Source organism: Lampris incognitus, chromosome 2 (genome assembly GCF_029633865.1).
Source record: "Lampris incognitus isolate fLamInc1 chromosome 2, fLamInc1.hap2, whole genome shotgun sequence".
Classification (NCBI taxonomy): domain Eukaryota; kingdom Metazoa; phylum Chordata; class Actinopteri; order Lampriformes; family Lampridae; genus Lampris; species Lampris incognitus.
This window is the reverse complement of record NC_079212.1, coordinates 136,192,408-136,208,074: the sequence shown is the minus strand read 5'-3', so window position 1 is coordinate 136,208,074 and position 15,667 is coordinate 136,192,408. Positions and strand designations below refer to the sequence as shown.

At 44.5% G+C, this 15,667-nt stretch overlaps 1 protein-coding gene across 1 annotated transcript; it reads right to left on the bottom strand.

The window, feature by feature from the left end:
• Positions 1 to 1,608: 1,608 nt before the first annotated feature.
• On the bottom strand, positions 1,609 to 5,002 carry fezf2 (FEZ family zinc finger 2). The gene is made up of 4 exons (XM_056301766.1): positions 4,229 to 5,002; positions 3,614 to 3,748; positions 3,288 to 3,420; positions 1,609 to 1,853 (listed from the first exon to the last, which is right to left on the bottom strand). Exons 1-4 carry the CDS (start codon positions 5,000 to 5,002, stop codon positions 1,609 to 1,611), a joined length of 1,287 nt encoding a protein of 428 aa, XP_056157741.1.
• Positions 5,003 to 15,667: the final 10,665 nt, after the last annotated feature.

Genomic DNA, 15,667 nt, shown 5'->3' with positions numbered 1-15,667 from the left:
TTTAGCTGATTAATGTAATTCGCTTTCAAGAGCCCATTTCATCTCGGATCGTTTGTGCCACTACACAGAAGTCAAGTGTAATGTTGCATTAGAGGGACCGTGTCTGTCAATAAAAAAATAAATAAAAAAAACCTTAAAAAAATAAAAGTGGCTTCATAACGCGGTGTGGACGAGGCGGTGTCGTTTCTGTTGTGGTTGAAGGTGAGAACCGCGACAACCACCGCCGGTACAGGTGTCCCAGACCTGAATCATATATTCACAATACTTTCACAACCAAACACGTTCCCTGTTTTAAACAACTACCTGTCCATGGAGCAGCGATTCGACGAGGACAACGCGTTTTAAAATGGTCATTTTTGTAAGGGCTCGAGACCGTTTGAAACACCAAGGCTGTCACTCAGTAACATGTTAGCTAACATGTAACAAGTTTGACCAAACCGGAAAGTGTGCTACAATGTCACTCTTCCTCCCGGAAAGTGTGTTACAATGTCACCATTCCTCCCGGAAAGAATGCTACAATGTTACTCTTCCTCCCGGAAAGTGTGCTACAATGTTACTCTTCCTCGCCGGAAAGAGTGCTACAATGTTACTCTTCCTCCCGGAAAGTGTGCTACAATGTTACTCTTCCTCCCGGAAAGAGTGCTACAATGTTACTCTTCCTCCCGGAAAGTGTGCTACAATGTTACTCTTCCTCGCCGGAAAGAGTGCTACAATGTTACTCTTCCTCCCGGAAAGAGTGCTACAATGTTACTCTTCCTCCCGGAAAGTGTGCTACAATGTTACTCTTCCTCGCCGGAAAGAGTGCTACAATGTTACTCTTCCTCCCGGAAAGAGTGCTACAATGTTACTCTTCCTCCCGGAAAGTGTGCTACAATGTTACTCTTCCTCCCGGAAAGTGTGCTACAATGTTACTCTTCCTCGCCGGAAAGAGTGCTACAATGTTACTCTTCCTCCTGGAAAGAGTGCTACAATGTTACTCTTCCTCCCGGAAAGTGTGCTACAATGTTACTCTTCCTCGCCGGAAAGAGTGCTACAATGTTACTCTTCCTCCTGGAAAGAGTGCTACAATGTTACTCTTCCTCCCGATGATTTTTTTTAACCACAACATTATCGGGGCACTCATTTTTTATTTTCAAATGCGTTCAGAAACGGAAACAGTTTAATTCAATGTCCAATACACACGACGTTATTTACTATGTGAAATACACGACAGCAAAATGTACCCCAAACTTTGAAATGTTTAAATAACATATTTTTCACCCTATTATTTACAAGTCTTTTTTTTCCCACATCGTGGGAACTGACTGCTTTAAATCTCCACAGTGCACAGGTCACGACGACCTGTTCCCATTCTTAGGCCATAGAAATATTTTAACGGGGTGGGGGGTGGGGGGGTGAGGAGGGGGGGTTAAAAAAAAGAAAAGGTACAGCCTTATAACTTGTCCCACGCGGAGTGTTTCTCCCCTCCTTTCTAAGCAGCGTGTTTTTCTGAAAACTGCTCGGTCAGAAGTACAGTTCCGCGGTGAAGGCTCTGCGGATGGTGGAGGAGGAGGGGGGGGGTCCTGTCCCCTCCTCCCAGGCCGGGGCTTGAAGTCTCATGGCTGACCTCTACAGCTCCGCAGAGGGGTCGGTGACCGGCGGTAAACTGTTGTCGTGCAGCTTCCGGATGTGTTTTTTCAGGTCAAAGTTCCGGCAGAAGCCCTTGCCGCACGTGGCGCAGGTGAAGGGCTTCTTGTCGTTGTGCGTGTGCATGTGGAAGGTGAGGTTGTAGATCTGGTGGAAGGCCTTGTTGCAGATGGAGCACTTGTACTGCTTCTCCCCGCTGTGCGTCAGCTTGTGGTTCTTGTAATTTCCTACAGTGGGAAGGACGAGTTAAATTAAACGAAAATGAGCATCGATAAAAAAAATTTTTTTTTCAAAATGGACGTAACACAGACACCCCCCCCCCACCCCCGCTATCTCGCTCTCTCTCCCCCCTCTCGTTTGTTTGTGATTTGACAAATATTGTTTATATTTTTAAAAATATTTCAAGTCTGTTTTTCGATCATTTTTTTTGTTAAATAAAGACTCGTTTTAAAAATAATTTAAAAAATCTCTCCCTCCCTCCCTCCCTCTCTCTCTCTCTCTCTCCCCCCCCCCTCCCTCGCCGGTTCACAGTTAGGTTAGTCTGTGCAGCCGCGCTCCCTCCCGTCCCGAGCAAAGCCTTCGTTAATCAGAGTTTTTGTACGTCGAAGTCAAGAAGTTGTCAAACTTTTTCAAAATCAAACGCAGCGACGACCAGCAGCCGATCTGCAGCGCGGCGCGGGTCTCGGGTCTCCAGCATAGCGCGAGTCTCGGGTCTGCAGCGGAGTGCGGGTCTCGGGTCTGCAGCGGAGTGCGGGTCTCGGGTCTGCAGCGCGGCGCGGGTCTCGGGTCTGCAGCGGAGTGCGGGTCTCGGGTCTGCAGCGCGGCGCGGGTCTCGGGTCTGCAGCGCAGCGCGGGTCCTGCTCGATGACCCGCGGCAAACCGCCCCGTCTCGCGCAGGCAGTTCACCTAGTGGAAAGCGACATGGCCCATTTTCACTGGTCGCTTCAAGCTCATCGGTGGGCCCGACGTTGGCCGGTCATTATTACTACTATTATTATTATTATTATTATTCTAGTTTCATTACCGCCACTCCTCCATGGGCCGGGGCTCCAGCTCTGATGGCGCGTGTGTAAGGGTAGGTAGGAGAAAAGGTAGTGGATGTGTGGTGGACTTCCATTTGCCTGTTTTTGGGTTTTGTTTTCCCCTGCCACTTGTTGTGCCTACAGTCCCAACGATTGTCGATATACTGTCACGTCAAACATTAAGCTCTCAAGCGGCCCGTCTCACTGTTGCAAAAATAAAAAAAATTATGCACAAGCTGTAAACTATAAATATAAACTATAAATTACAATACAGCAAAAAAAAAAAATTTAAAAAATCCCCCAATAGTACCGAGGATGCACACAGAAGAGCATCCGGTTCCGTTGTGTAATAAATCAGCTGTCTGTATGTGCGACTCAGTCTGTCGGTTTATCAGCAAAACACGTTTCCCATTTTACGAAATGACACGCAACACAACTTACACCAAGTCCAGCAATAATTGATTAGCTATATAGTCACATCGATAATGACCTGCAGCTCCTGGACCACACGCTTAGCAAAATAAAACGGCCGTTCGCATGTATTTCTCTCCGTATATTATAACATAGAATTTAAAAAAAAATCGTATGCATATTTAATGCAGTTGGCTTTTTTTTGTGGTTCGCATGTGGCTAATGTACCTTTCTGGTGGAAGCCTTTGCCACAGAACTCACAGACGAAGGGCTTGTAGCCGGCGTGGATCCGGATGTGAGTGTTGAGAGTGGAGCTCCTGTTGAAGGCCTTCCCGCACTGGCTGCACTTGTGAGGCTTTTCCTGCATCACACACAAAGACACACATGTTCATATACAATAAGACAGACGCAGGCGAGCCGGGATACTGTCACCTGCACGAGAGCAATCAGAGCGTGCGTGTAATGTGATCGATTTTCGATTTAAAAACAAACAAACAAACAAATAAACAAACAAGCCAGCCAGGCATGCAGCAGAGCGGGTGTGGGGAGCGGACCTGGGTGTGGATGATCTTGTGTCTGCACAGCGTGCTCGCCTGGCGGAATCCTTTACCGCACACTTTGCAGACGAAGGGCCGCGCGCCCGTGTGCACCGGCATGTGTCGGGTCAGATTATAATGGGCGTTGAACACCTGCAGGAGAAGGCACAAACACATGACAGGAGTCCTTACAGACACGCGCACACAGCGCGGAGGAGGCGACTTATTTTTTTAAAAAATTGCGATTTTTTTTTTATTTTGGAAATTAATGCGCATGCTCGTCTAATGGCATGTGTTTTTCTTCTTCTCGAATATTACAACTATAAAGCCATTTCTGGAAATGGTCGCAACACAGCATATATATATCCTGTATATATCGATATCTATCTGTATCTATATATCTATATATATATACAGGATATATATATATAAGCACACTTGCTGCTTTGATAGTCACAGTCGAGTCATCCTGGCTTCAGTTAGTCGCTGGATATTGGACATAATTGCATGATTCACTGCCGCGTCGCATGCAACTCCCCGCTCCTGCCGTCCCCCTGCAGCAGGCTTCAGCCTGCCCGGCGTCGCCTCTATAAGCGGCGGCGCAGAACTCGCGGCGCAAATCGCGTCATTTACCTTCCCGCACACTTCGCACGTGAAGTTTTTGGGCTTGCCGTCGGCGGCGGCGGCGCCGCTGGCTTTGCTGTGCGCTTTGACGCCGCTCTTCTCCGAGCTCAGGCCGTGGTGGCTCTCCTTGACTATCTGGTCCAGCTGGCCGGGGAGGTGCTCCTTGTGGGGGTACTGGGGCGTGGGGAACTTGTCGGCCGCCACCCCGGCCAGCTTGGCGTTCTCCAGCAGCAGCAGCTTGTGGTGCGCGGAGATGGACGCCTGCGCGTGCGAGCCGGCGAAGGCCGAGGAGAACAGGTGGCCGCCGAGCAGCTCCGACGGCGGGTAGGCCGAGTCCAGGTAGTTGAGATAGTACAGGGAGCCGCCGGCGGGCATCGCCATGGCTTGGTGGACCACCTGCGGCTTTATCACCCTGCTGCCCGGCAACAGAGGGTGCTTCGCGCCGGCGTCCAGCTTGCCGCACATCCCGCAAGTGGCCTTGCAGGCGACCGAGGAGCCGCACAGCGTCCCCCGCAGGTTGGCTTTCCACAACTCGGTGTAGTTCATCAGCGCCTTGGCTTGCAGGTCGTAGCTGAACGGCTGTATCGGGATCATGCAGGGGATGGGCGAGCAGAGACCCAGCAACTTTTTGCCCTCGGCGTCCTCCGCCGGGCTCCCCCTCGACTCCGAGCCCTTGGACATGATGCGGTCGATGGAGAAGGCCAGCGTCTTGGGAGCCGGGGACGGCCCCGTGCGGTGCTGTGGCAACGACATCACTGCTTCCAACGGGAGAGGACTTGTCATTTTTTTTTGCAGGAGAAACTTGGTGTGAGCAGCTCTGCAGCCGGCCAACTATAGCCGCCCTGCGTTCGCCTGACCCCCTCCTCCTCCTCCTCACCCCCTCCTCCTCCTCCTTCTCTCTCTTCTCTAGCTTTCAGAGAGAGAGAGAGAGAGAGAGAGAGAGAGAGAGAGAGAGAGAGAGAGACAGGACACACCAGTTTATTAAGCACCTCGCTATCACAACGTAACTGATTTGCATTAAAAAAGACCATCCCTGCAACAATAGCAACCGGGGGTAATGGGTTAATGCTCATTAACCGCTGCGCACAAAATTAACAGCTTATTACACAGCTCGTGCACAAGAGAAACAACCGTGCGACACCTCAGAGAATGTCATGGCAAAAGATATTAAAAGTTTGGGGTTTTTTTTACCTCTCCCCCCCCCCCCCTAGCAGAGTAGACTATGCTGCGGACGGATGGGGAGATGGCAGCGTGACTGCTCCCTGTCACATTTTGGTAACGACCGCCCTCATCAGTACGAGATCCCCGTCTCCTGACATCAGCATGCGCGGGAACTGTCCACTGGCTGACAGGAAACACCACCGGCAGACGCTCGCGCCTTGCTCCCGCAGCCCCTTATATAGAACCGCGAGCTGGGTCTGCGGGACCACTTATGCCAGAACTACCATCCGGAGACCCCAAATACACCGTCTGCAAACTGTGCAACCGAGCACTTCCTCCTGCATGGAGGAGCGAATGCTGAAATTATTATTATTATTATTGTTATTATTATTATTGTTGTTGTTGTTGTTGGCAAAACATGTCGGGAAATCTCAATCTCGTTTTTTTCTCGTTTGTTGGCTGCGTCATTAAAATGCATATTCTTGAGAAGAAACCCGCGTCCTCTCTCATGATACCGCCGCAGATCTGCACAGAAACCCGCGCTTCTGCGATAGATGCACCTTTTTAATTGGTCATTTTCATTTTGAACCGCTTTCATTTGCTTAAAAGCACAGTGGTCTCGGGTTATTGCAGGTTGACAAGTCTCGGGGTTTGTTTTTCTTCTTCTTCTTCTTTCTGTATCGGAGGTTCCGGATGCTGGGAGACGGGGTGGTTTCTCCACGCCGTCCTCACCATTTGTGTAATGGACGGCGTCCAGTTCGCACCTGTTAAAGAGCAGACTGCCTCCCCTGGATCCCATTAGACCTCCAGCCTCCTCCGTCTATTCACTGGAGCCCATTCTCCGCCGCGATTCAGAGCTCGGACACGAAGAAGAAGCAGAAGCAGAAGAAGAAAAAAAACACAGCGCCTTTCACTCTTAAAAGCACCGCGTGAACCAGGTTTTGTGCCCCCCCCCCCGCTCTTTTTTTGAAACGGAGGGGCGGATTAGACGAGTCAAATAAAAGACTTAGCCTGGCCCGAGGTAGAACACCGACAAATGAAAAGAAACCTCTAGTTAGTTATTTATTTATTTCGCAAAGAGCCGTGTAAGTTTGCAGGAACCCACCGTGTTGTGTGCACGCGCGCGGCGCTGACCAGTCAGCCTGCTCGTCTGTCACAGGGACCCAAATAAAATAAAATAAAATAAACCGGGGGTGGGGGGGGGGGTCTGTCCACATGCGATGGGGAACTTTATGCGAGTTCATCCATAGCAACTTGTCGCCCCGACGTCTCAACACGGTGTGCAGGACACACCTGGTTATGACGCCATGTGGTTTACTGCAAGTGGACTCTGTGTAGTGGTCCCATCTGAGTCCACCCAGTACTGAGACTCCGCCACCCTCCACCGCTCAGTACTGATGTAATGGCAGTATTATATATAAATTATTATATATAAAGGCAGTATTATATATAAAGTATTATGTACAGAGGCAGTATTATATATAAAAGCAGTATTATATATAAATTATTATACAGTATTATCTATAAAGGCAGCATTATATATTAAGTATTATACAGTATTATATATAAAGGCAGTATTATAAGTAAAGTATTATATATAAAGGCAGTATTATATATAAAGTATTATATATAAAGGCAATATTATATATAAAGTATTATATAGTATTATATACAGAGGCAGTATTATATATAAATTATTATACAGTATTATATATAAAGGCAGCATTATATATAAAGTATTATACAGTATTATATATAAAGGCAGCATTATATGTAAAGTATTATATATAAAGGCAGTATTATATATAAAGTACTATATAGTATTATATATAAAGTATTATATAGTATTATATATAGGGGCAGTATTATATATAAATTATTATATATAAAGGCAGTATTATATATAAAGTACTATATAGTATAATACACAAAGTATTATATAGTATTATATATAGAGGCAGTATTATATATAAAGTATTATACAGTATTATATATAAAGGCAGTATTATATATAAAGTATTATATATTATTATATATAGAGACAGTATTATATATAGAGGCGGTATTATACATAAAGTATTATATATAAAGGCAGTATTATATATAAAGTATTATACAGTATCATATATAAAGGCAGTATTATATAGGCAAATGTATTGGTTATTCGTTGACAATTTCGAGCACTTCCATTTAAAATCCCCTACTGTCATTGATTACAATTATACCGTTTAAGTGTGTGATTTTTCTTTCTTATGGGTGTGGGATGTCTAAACCCAACACTGTATATTCTCATTTGCGTGGGTTTTGGAATTGTGTTTGTCGTGTTTTAAGGATATCCTTGAATACTTGGCTTGGCGTGGATGGGAGCATCCGGTGTCCTGTACACTCTTTTCTCTTGGCTTTGATAGTGGACATTGTTTTCCTGACAGAAAACAGACATTTGTCTAACCCCACATAGTATAACACTATAGGAGGGTAGAATTGTACACATGCGGATCTTGTTTATGTATTTCCTCAGTCTTAATTATATGCAGCCAAAATTCCCATTATGTGCTCTGTGGTTCTGTGGAAGTCATGCACAGAAGGGTAACCAGCCACGGGTCTTGGTGGCAGGTTGTGGACATGGTGACGCAAGTCAAATATGAATTTACACAAGTGGCCCACCCAGCTTCACACACACCACCCGATGTAGCTTGGGATGGGACCCACCGGGACCGAAGCCTCAGTTGCATCACGATAAGTCGTTGCACCTTTATTGGTATCGGTATCGTGCAAACTGTTTTGCAGTCAACGTCGAGAAAGAAATAACCACTGCTAACAGCTGGCACGTGCCTTTCCATGTTCACATGATGCTATTTCAACCTTTGACCTTTTAGGAAGGCGCCAACTCCACCCGTAGATATACAATGAGGAAGCATCTCAGCACAGGAAATGACACGACTATTTTTTTTCCCTCCCCAATTGTACTTGGCTAATTACCCCACTCCTCCGAGCCGGCCTGGTCGCTGCTCCACCCCCTCGGCCAATCCGGGAAGGGCTGTCCCCTCCCATACATGTGGAGTCGCCAGCCACTTCTTTTCACCTGACAGTGAGGAGTTTCACCAGGGGGACGAAGCACGTGGGAGGATCACGCTATGAAATGCACATAGTTACTTTTTTTTTTGGTGATGAAAAGTCTTTTCTTTAACAAAAGAGAGGATACAAAACATTTGTCGTACTTTTTGAGAGAATACAATCAATGCAAAGATTAGATTGTACTAAAATAACGTGTAGTGCTGACATGTGTGTGTTTCGTTAGATCAGCAGTAGGCCGTGATGGCTGACTGCAAGGAGGATTACTGCACTGATGAACGAAAGAGAGGATTATTTTGGATTATTTTGCTTTTTTTGCAAGAAACCGTCAAAAAGTATCAGGTATGAAAGTAGTATCAGGTCAAAAAGTATCAGGTATGAAAGTAGTATCAGGTTAAAAAGTACCATGGTATGAAAGTAGTATCAGGTCAAAAAGTATGGTATTAAAGTAGTATCAGGTCAAAAACTATCAGGTATGAAAGTAGTATCAGGTTAAAAAATATCAGGTATGAAAGTTTTATCAGGTCAAAAAGTATCAGGTATGAAAGTAGTATCAGGTCAAAAAGTATCAGGTATGAAAGTAGTATCAGGTTAAAAAGTATCTGGTATGAAAGTAGTATCAGGTTAAAAAGTATCATGGTATTAAAGTAGTATCAGGTCAAAAAGTATCAGGTATTAAAGTAGTATCAGGTTAAAAAGTATCATGGTATTAAAGTAGTATCAGGTCAAAAAGAATTATGGTATTAAAGTAGTATCAGGTCAAAAAGTATCATGTATGAAAGTAATATCAGGTGAAAAAGTATCATGGTATGAAAAAGTTTTGGAAGCCCAGCAATGAAGGTGTGTTTGTAAGATGATAATGAGTGAGTGATGGGCTTCGGCCTCAGAGAAAACAAACTACGTTGAATAGCTTGATATTTGACTTTAGCTGGTGATATATTCATCATACAACCAGCAGGTTAGGCCCATTCATAACAATTGCATCCATCTACAGGATGCCCCCAACCCCCCCCAAAAAAAACAAACTCCAAGTCCAATTCTATTTCATCTACCACCACTGACAAGAGAGGTGACGGCCCGGCGCCGTACTTCTCTTACTCTGCCTTCAAGTTGTTGAAGTAAAACAGAAAGTTTAAAGGATGCCAGCAAGGAGGAAAACGTGTCCTGTCGAGACAGCGTGGCCTTGTTTGTGCTAGCCACAGCAGAACTCGTCGTCTTTTTTAACGGATTCCTGCACGAGTCCTTTTGTCGGCCCAGGTTTCCGTCCTGCAGGAGTTTTCTCAGCCTGTCACATCGGCTGGCTTTCACCTGGCCCCTCCGCACCCAGGCCCCTCTGCCATGTGGCCTGTCAGCCCGCCTAGCCTACCTGCCACTTACGTACACACTGCCATGTCCACATAGCTCACATGGCGCGCACACACACACACACACACAAACGTGCATGTGTAGCCGTGACATATTGGTGGCTGTGTTTTCTCTGTCTTGTGTGAAGACATAACAGATGGTGTCTCTATAGAGGGCCCACTTGAACAAAATGCCCCTCAGTTTAGTTAAGCCCACTTTTCTTACACCCCCCCCCCCAAATACATCCACCCTTGTACAAAGCTGGGTATTGGATCAGGATGAAATTCGGATGTCGCACCGTGATGCACAATTTTGTCTAACTTAACGAGGACGACAATATATTATTTAAAGTTCCTCCCAAAATGAGGTCTGAAATACTGGAGGGAACGGTATTTGTAATACTGGAGGGAGTGGTATTTGAAATACTGGAGGGAGTGGTAATTGTAATACTGGAGGGAGTGGTATTTGTAATACCGGAGGGAGTGGTATTTGTAATACTGGAGGGAGTAGTATTTGTAATACTGGAGGGATTGGTATTTGTAATACTGGAAGAAGTGGTATTTGTAATACTGGAGGGAGTGGTATTTGTAATACTGGAAGAAGCGGTATTTGTAATACTGGAGGGAGTGGTATTTGAAATACTGGAGGGAGTGGTAATTGTAATACTGGAGGGAGTGGTATTTGAAATACTGGAGGGAGTGGTAATTGTAATACTGGAGGGAGTGGTATTTGTAATACTGGAGGGAGTGGTATTTGAAATACTGGAGGGAGTAGTATTTGAAATACTGGAGGGAGTGGTACCTGTAATACTGGAGGGAGTGGTATTTGAAATACTGGAGGGAGTGGTATTTGAGATACTGGAGGGAGTGGTATTTGTAATACTGGAGGGAGTGGTACTTGTAATACTGGAGGGAGTGGTATTTTAAATACGGGAGGTGGTGGTACCTGTAATACTGGAGGGAGTGGTATTTGTAATACTGGAGGGAGTAGTATTTGAAATACTGAAGGAAGTGGTATTTGTAATACTGGAGGGAGTGGTATTTGTAATACTGGAGGGATCGGTATTTGTAATACTGGAGGGAGTAGTATTTGTAATACTGGAGGGATTGGTATTTGTAATACTGGAAGAAATGGTATTTGAAATACTGGAGGGAGTGGTATTTGTAATACTGGAGGGAGTGGTACTTGTAATACTGGAGGGAGTGGTATTTTAAATACGGGAGGTGGTATTTGTAATACTGGAGGGAGTGGTACCTGTAATACTGGAGGGAGTGGTATTTGAAATACTGGAGGGAGTGGTATTTGAAATACTGGAGGGAGTGGTATTTTAAATACTGGAGGTGGTATTTGTTATACTTGAGGGAGTGGTATTTGTAATACTGGAGGGAGTGGTATTTTAAATACTGGAGGGAGTGGTATTTGTAATACTGGAGGGAGTGGTATTTTAAATACTGGAGGGAGTGGTATTTGTAATACTGGAGGGAGTAGTATTTGAAATACTGGAGGGAGTGGTATTTCTAATACTGGAGGGAGTGGTATTTGAAATACTGAAGGGAGTGGTATTGGTAATACTGGAGGGAGTGGTATCTGTAATACTGGAAGGAGTGGTATTTGTAATACTGGAGAGAGTGGTATTTGAAATACAGGAGGGAGTGGTATTTGAAATACTGGAGGTGGTATTTGTAATACTGGAGGGAGTGGTATTTGTTATACTGGAGGGAGTTGCATTCGTAATACTGGAGGGAGTGGTATTTGAAATACTGGAGGGAGTAGTATTTGTAATACTGGAGGGAGTAGTATTTCTAATACTGGAGGGAGTAGTATTTGTAATACTGGAGGGAGTAGTATTTGTAATACTGGAGGGAGTGGCATTTCTAATACTGGAGGGAGTGGTATTTGTAATACTGGAGGGAGTGGTATTTGTAATACTGGAGGGAGTGGTATTCGTAATACTGGAGGGAGTGGTATTTGTAATACTGGAGGGAGTGGTATTTTAAATACTGGAGGGAGTGGTATTTGTAATACTGGAGGGAGTGGTATTTGTAATACTGGAGGGAGTAGTATTTGAAATACTGGAGGGAGTGGTATTTGTAATACTGGAGGGAGTGGTATTTGTAATACTGGAGGGAGTGATATTTCTAATACTGGAGGGAGTGGTATTCGTAATACTAAAGGGAGTGGTATTTGTAATACTGGAGGGAGTGGTATTCATAATAGTGGAGGGAGTGGTATTCGTAATACTGGAGGGAGTGGTATTTGTAATACTGGAGGGAGTGGTATTCGTAATACTGGAGGGAGTGGTATTTGAAATACTGGAGGGAGTAGTATTTGAAAGCTAGTTTTGGTTTGATGTTATATTTTACCAAACAGTTCAACATGATGGACTACAGTTGGATCTGTAGACATGTTATTTTTGCATACGTAAGCAGATATGATTTATATGTCGACTTCGCGTAAGATTCCCGGAGTATCGTAGTGATATTTTACATATTCCATATTATTTTGAAGAATGGGGGGGGGGGTCTTCGATGGTTCAAAAGCAGCAACTGTAATAAGGCCAGGGCAAGACAGAGCCGAACATCTAAACATCTAAACACCCAGTGCCGTCCGCTAGCTTCACAGATGCACACGGGGGAAATAAATAAATAATAAATAAAAACAGCATGCGGCTCGACTGATTTTCCACATACACTTTTGAGACCTTGAATGTGGAAGGTGCCAGAGTCTGGTATAGTTTTAACTCAAAAAAACAAAACAACAAAAAACAACAACAGGTAATGCAGGGCATGTTGTCTTACTCCATATTCAGTTGTGTTTTCCTGCAGTCAACTTATCGTGGAAATGCTTCTCCTTTTCTGCTGTAGTGAGTCCAGAAATGTCTTTTTGATTTTGCTCTCAGGGAGGATCTCTGGGGTTTCCTTGTATAAAATCGTTTCTTGCTGAATGGGTATCTATTATGCTCAGACTCGCACCGAAAACAATGGTTGTCTCATTTAAGAGATGCAAAATACTTATGGACACTTTGTATTAATGTTTAGAACTTAAGTTTAACTCTCATGCATCAGTGGTAGAATAACAAGCCCACTGTTTGGTCTGATTAGCAAAGGTCTTATTATTCACCTCCGTGTGTGTGTGTGTGTGTGTGTACATACATGCGTGCGTGTGTGTTCACAGCTTTCAGCCCTGCAGTGAGTCAGGTGAGTCCAGGCCTTGCTCAAGCATCCCCGGGCGATCCCGGGTATAGAGGAGGACCCTGCAAAGCATGCAGACCAGAGCAAAGCCAGTAGCATTTAGTTTTGCAGCTTCGCTGGACTGACAGGTGCATCCACTGAAAAGAATTCTGAGGGATTTTAATGCGAGGACCTGATCTACGTACACAAAAAAATGCAGGTGATGCATGCTTGTCCAGTTTATGTAAATCTAGGAGTGGATATTTTCTGTGCTGTGAAGCAAAAAAAAAAAAAAAAATCCATCATCTTGACTTCCTTGCACAAAGTTCCAGCCATTTTAAGGTGACTTCACGGAGCATATTTTTACAAAGAATGTGCAAAGTGTGTTAGGGGATTGACTCTTGACATTCACCTCATAATAACAGTGGCATTAGCAGCGGCATCTTCGTTAGCAATGCTGACGCCGTTTATTCCTCATACGGGCGTTACTGTATGGACTTGAAACATGGCGGCTTTCTGTCATTTCCAATCCCGAGGTATCATAAAATCTGCCCCAGTGTCTCCTCTTATCATTGTGCAGAGATTGCTTTAAACTGTAAGCTACTCTTTTCATGGAAAAGATCTAAAATTAATCAGTGGGCTTGTTATCCCTTCTTAAGGCCAGGGTAAGAAGGTTTGGTGGGGCAGGAAAACATAAGCGGCTTTGGGTGCCGCCTTTATTAAACAGATCTGACATCTACCTGCCCTCTCAAATGGCAGGCAATTTTGACACTTCTGGCACGCAAAGCAGCCAAACTGAAAAAAAAAATGAAAAAAAAAGGCCACCTTTCCTCTTTGGACGAACAACAACAATCTATTTTGTAGCCCTGCAATGGTTTTACTGCGTTTTACCTCGATGATATTGTGATATGCCGTCTAATGGATTGCCTGTTCGCAGCAAGCAGAGACCAATATATTCTGGCAGCTTGAATGAAGACAAACTGGTCGAATCCTCCCTTCATCTTTTCAGTTTCCTTTTGTCATCATGTCACAGACTGCGTGATGGATTCGATGTGTCGGACCTCACATCTGTATCACCACAGGACTCCCTGCCGTCCGGGCGTTCGGCCACTACGACTCGGGGCCAGTTCTTACTGTGATGGTCAGTTGGAGATTTCTTTTATTTGGGTACTGTTATTTCCCCATTTCCCAACTTGATTGGAGCTTAAAAGCCAAATCAGCTCAGATCGTGCCAGTGTAAATCTCCAGACCCATTAATCCATCTCGGTGTCCTCTCTTGCACAAAACTGCCCCATCGTGCCTTGGATTTATGGGGAAATTAAATGGATGATATTCAGAGGCAGCTCGCTGGTATTGTAGATTGGATGTTAGAATAGGCTGCGCGTTGGCTGTTGATTACTCTTGTGTGCAAGGGGTGTGGGCGACGTCCCTCCGCTGAGACAATTAGGTCACGGTCGCGGTCTCATGAGTACATCACTACAAAGCCACTCTCTCCATTTTCTTCTTCTTTGCTGCCTCCCTCTATCCGTTCCGCACACTCTCTAGAAATGGTTAGTGAGGGCCCCGGGTGTCAGAGAATGGCTTGTTATAGTATGTCAGAGGAAAAAAAAACAAAAAACAAAATCAGATCTCTGCTCTCAGTTTTACCTAAAATCATCTCTGAAATGCACTGACAGATATGAAATAAATTCAGTTGTTCATGCGTGTTTCAAATCAGCCAGAATATTTTACCATTCATTCAGTCATCCCTACCACAACCCTCTGGCTTCCACTAAGGAAGAAGGTGAACAGAAATGAATGACTATCCGCCGGGATATTCCATGATCGAAAGGCTTCGGAATTAACATTATTTGGGATTATCCGTGTTGTTCAATGAGGAACAACATTTTCAAGCGATGCTCGGAGGAAGAACTTGACGTTAGCTAACAAAAGTTGTCGGGAGGACAAAATAAAAAGACGTTGCCGATTTATGTGGTGATGATCTGCAGCTCCGCATGAATTCATGTCCCGTCACGGAAAACTCCTGTTTATTTCACCAAGAGCTAAATGGAAATCATGCTGGAAAAAGGCCACTGTGGAGTCAGGGACTCTCACAGAGGAAGAAAGAAGATGTTTTTTCTGCTGAAATGTGTTTCAAGTCACCTCATTTCCACTGGGCTAGCACAAAAACAAACAAACAAAACAATCTTACTTTTCTCTATTCTTCTCAGAAGGATTTGATGTTTTTTTTCCTTCCATAAAGTGATTAAATATACCCCATCTTATTTTAATTTGTGTCTTTATAATATTTAATCCTCCCCACTTCAGTCATAGCTTCCATCTTAGGCTCTTGATTTGTTTTTGGCTGTTCTTGATTTGATGTCTGGCAATTCTTCAATCTCCTTCTGGATGGTAATATAAATTCCCAAGATGAGGGTTGTCTTAATCCATAACATTAATCTCAGACTCCTTTAAGAAAAGAGGGAGGGGGAGGAAGGGTCAGGGCCTTGGATTAAAAATATGTATTTTCTTATCTGCTCCTTGGTGGCAGGACATCCACACCCAGTATACACACAATGCTGGGGGTCAAAAGTTGTTGGGGTTTGAGGAAAGTCACCAATGAAGGCTGAAACTCAGTTCAGATTGTATGGCACAGCAGATAAGACAGTAGGCGAACGAAAAAAATGCAGAGAAGAAAATTTAAATTTTCTTATATAGCTGT

Coding starts and splice junctions, on each gene's coding strand:
- fezf2 (XM_056301766.1), bottom strand. CDS start 5,002: ATGACAAGTCCTCTCCCGTTGGAAGCAGTGATGTCGTTGCCACAGCAC. Junction 3,749..4,228: donor CGTGCGAAGTGTGCGGGAAG/GTAAATGACGCG, acceptor CTTCTCCTGCAG/GTGTTCAACGCCCATTATAA. Junction 1,854..3,287: donor CAAAGGCTTCCACCAGAAAG/GTACATTAGCCA, acceptor TTCCCACTGTAG/GAAATTACAAGAACCACAAG.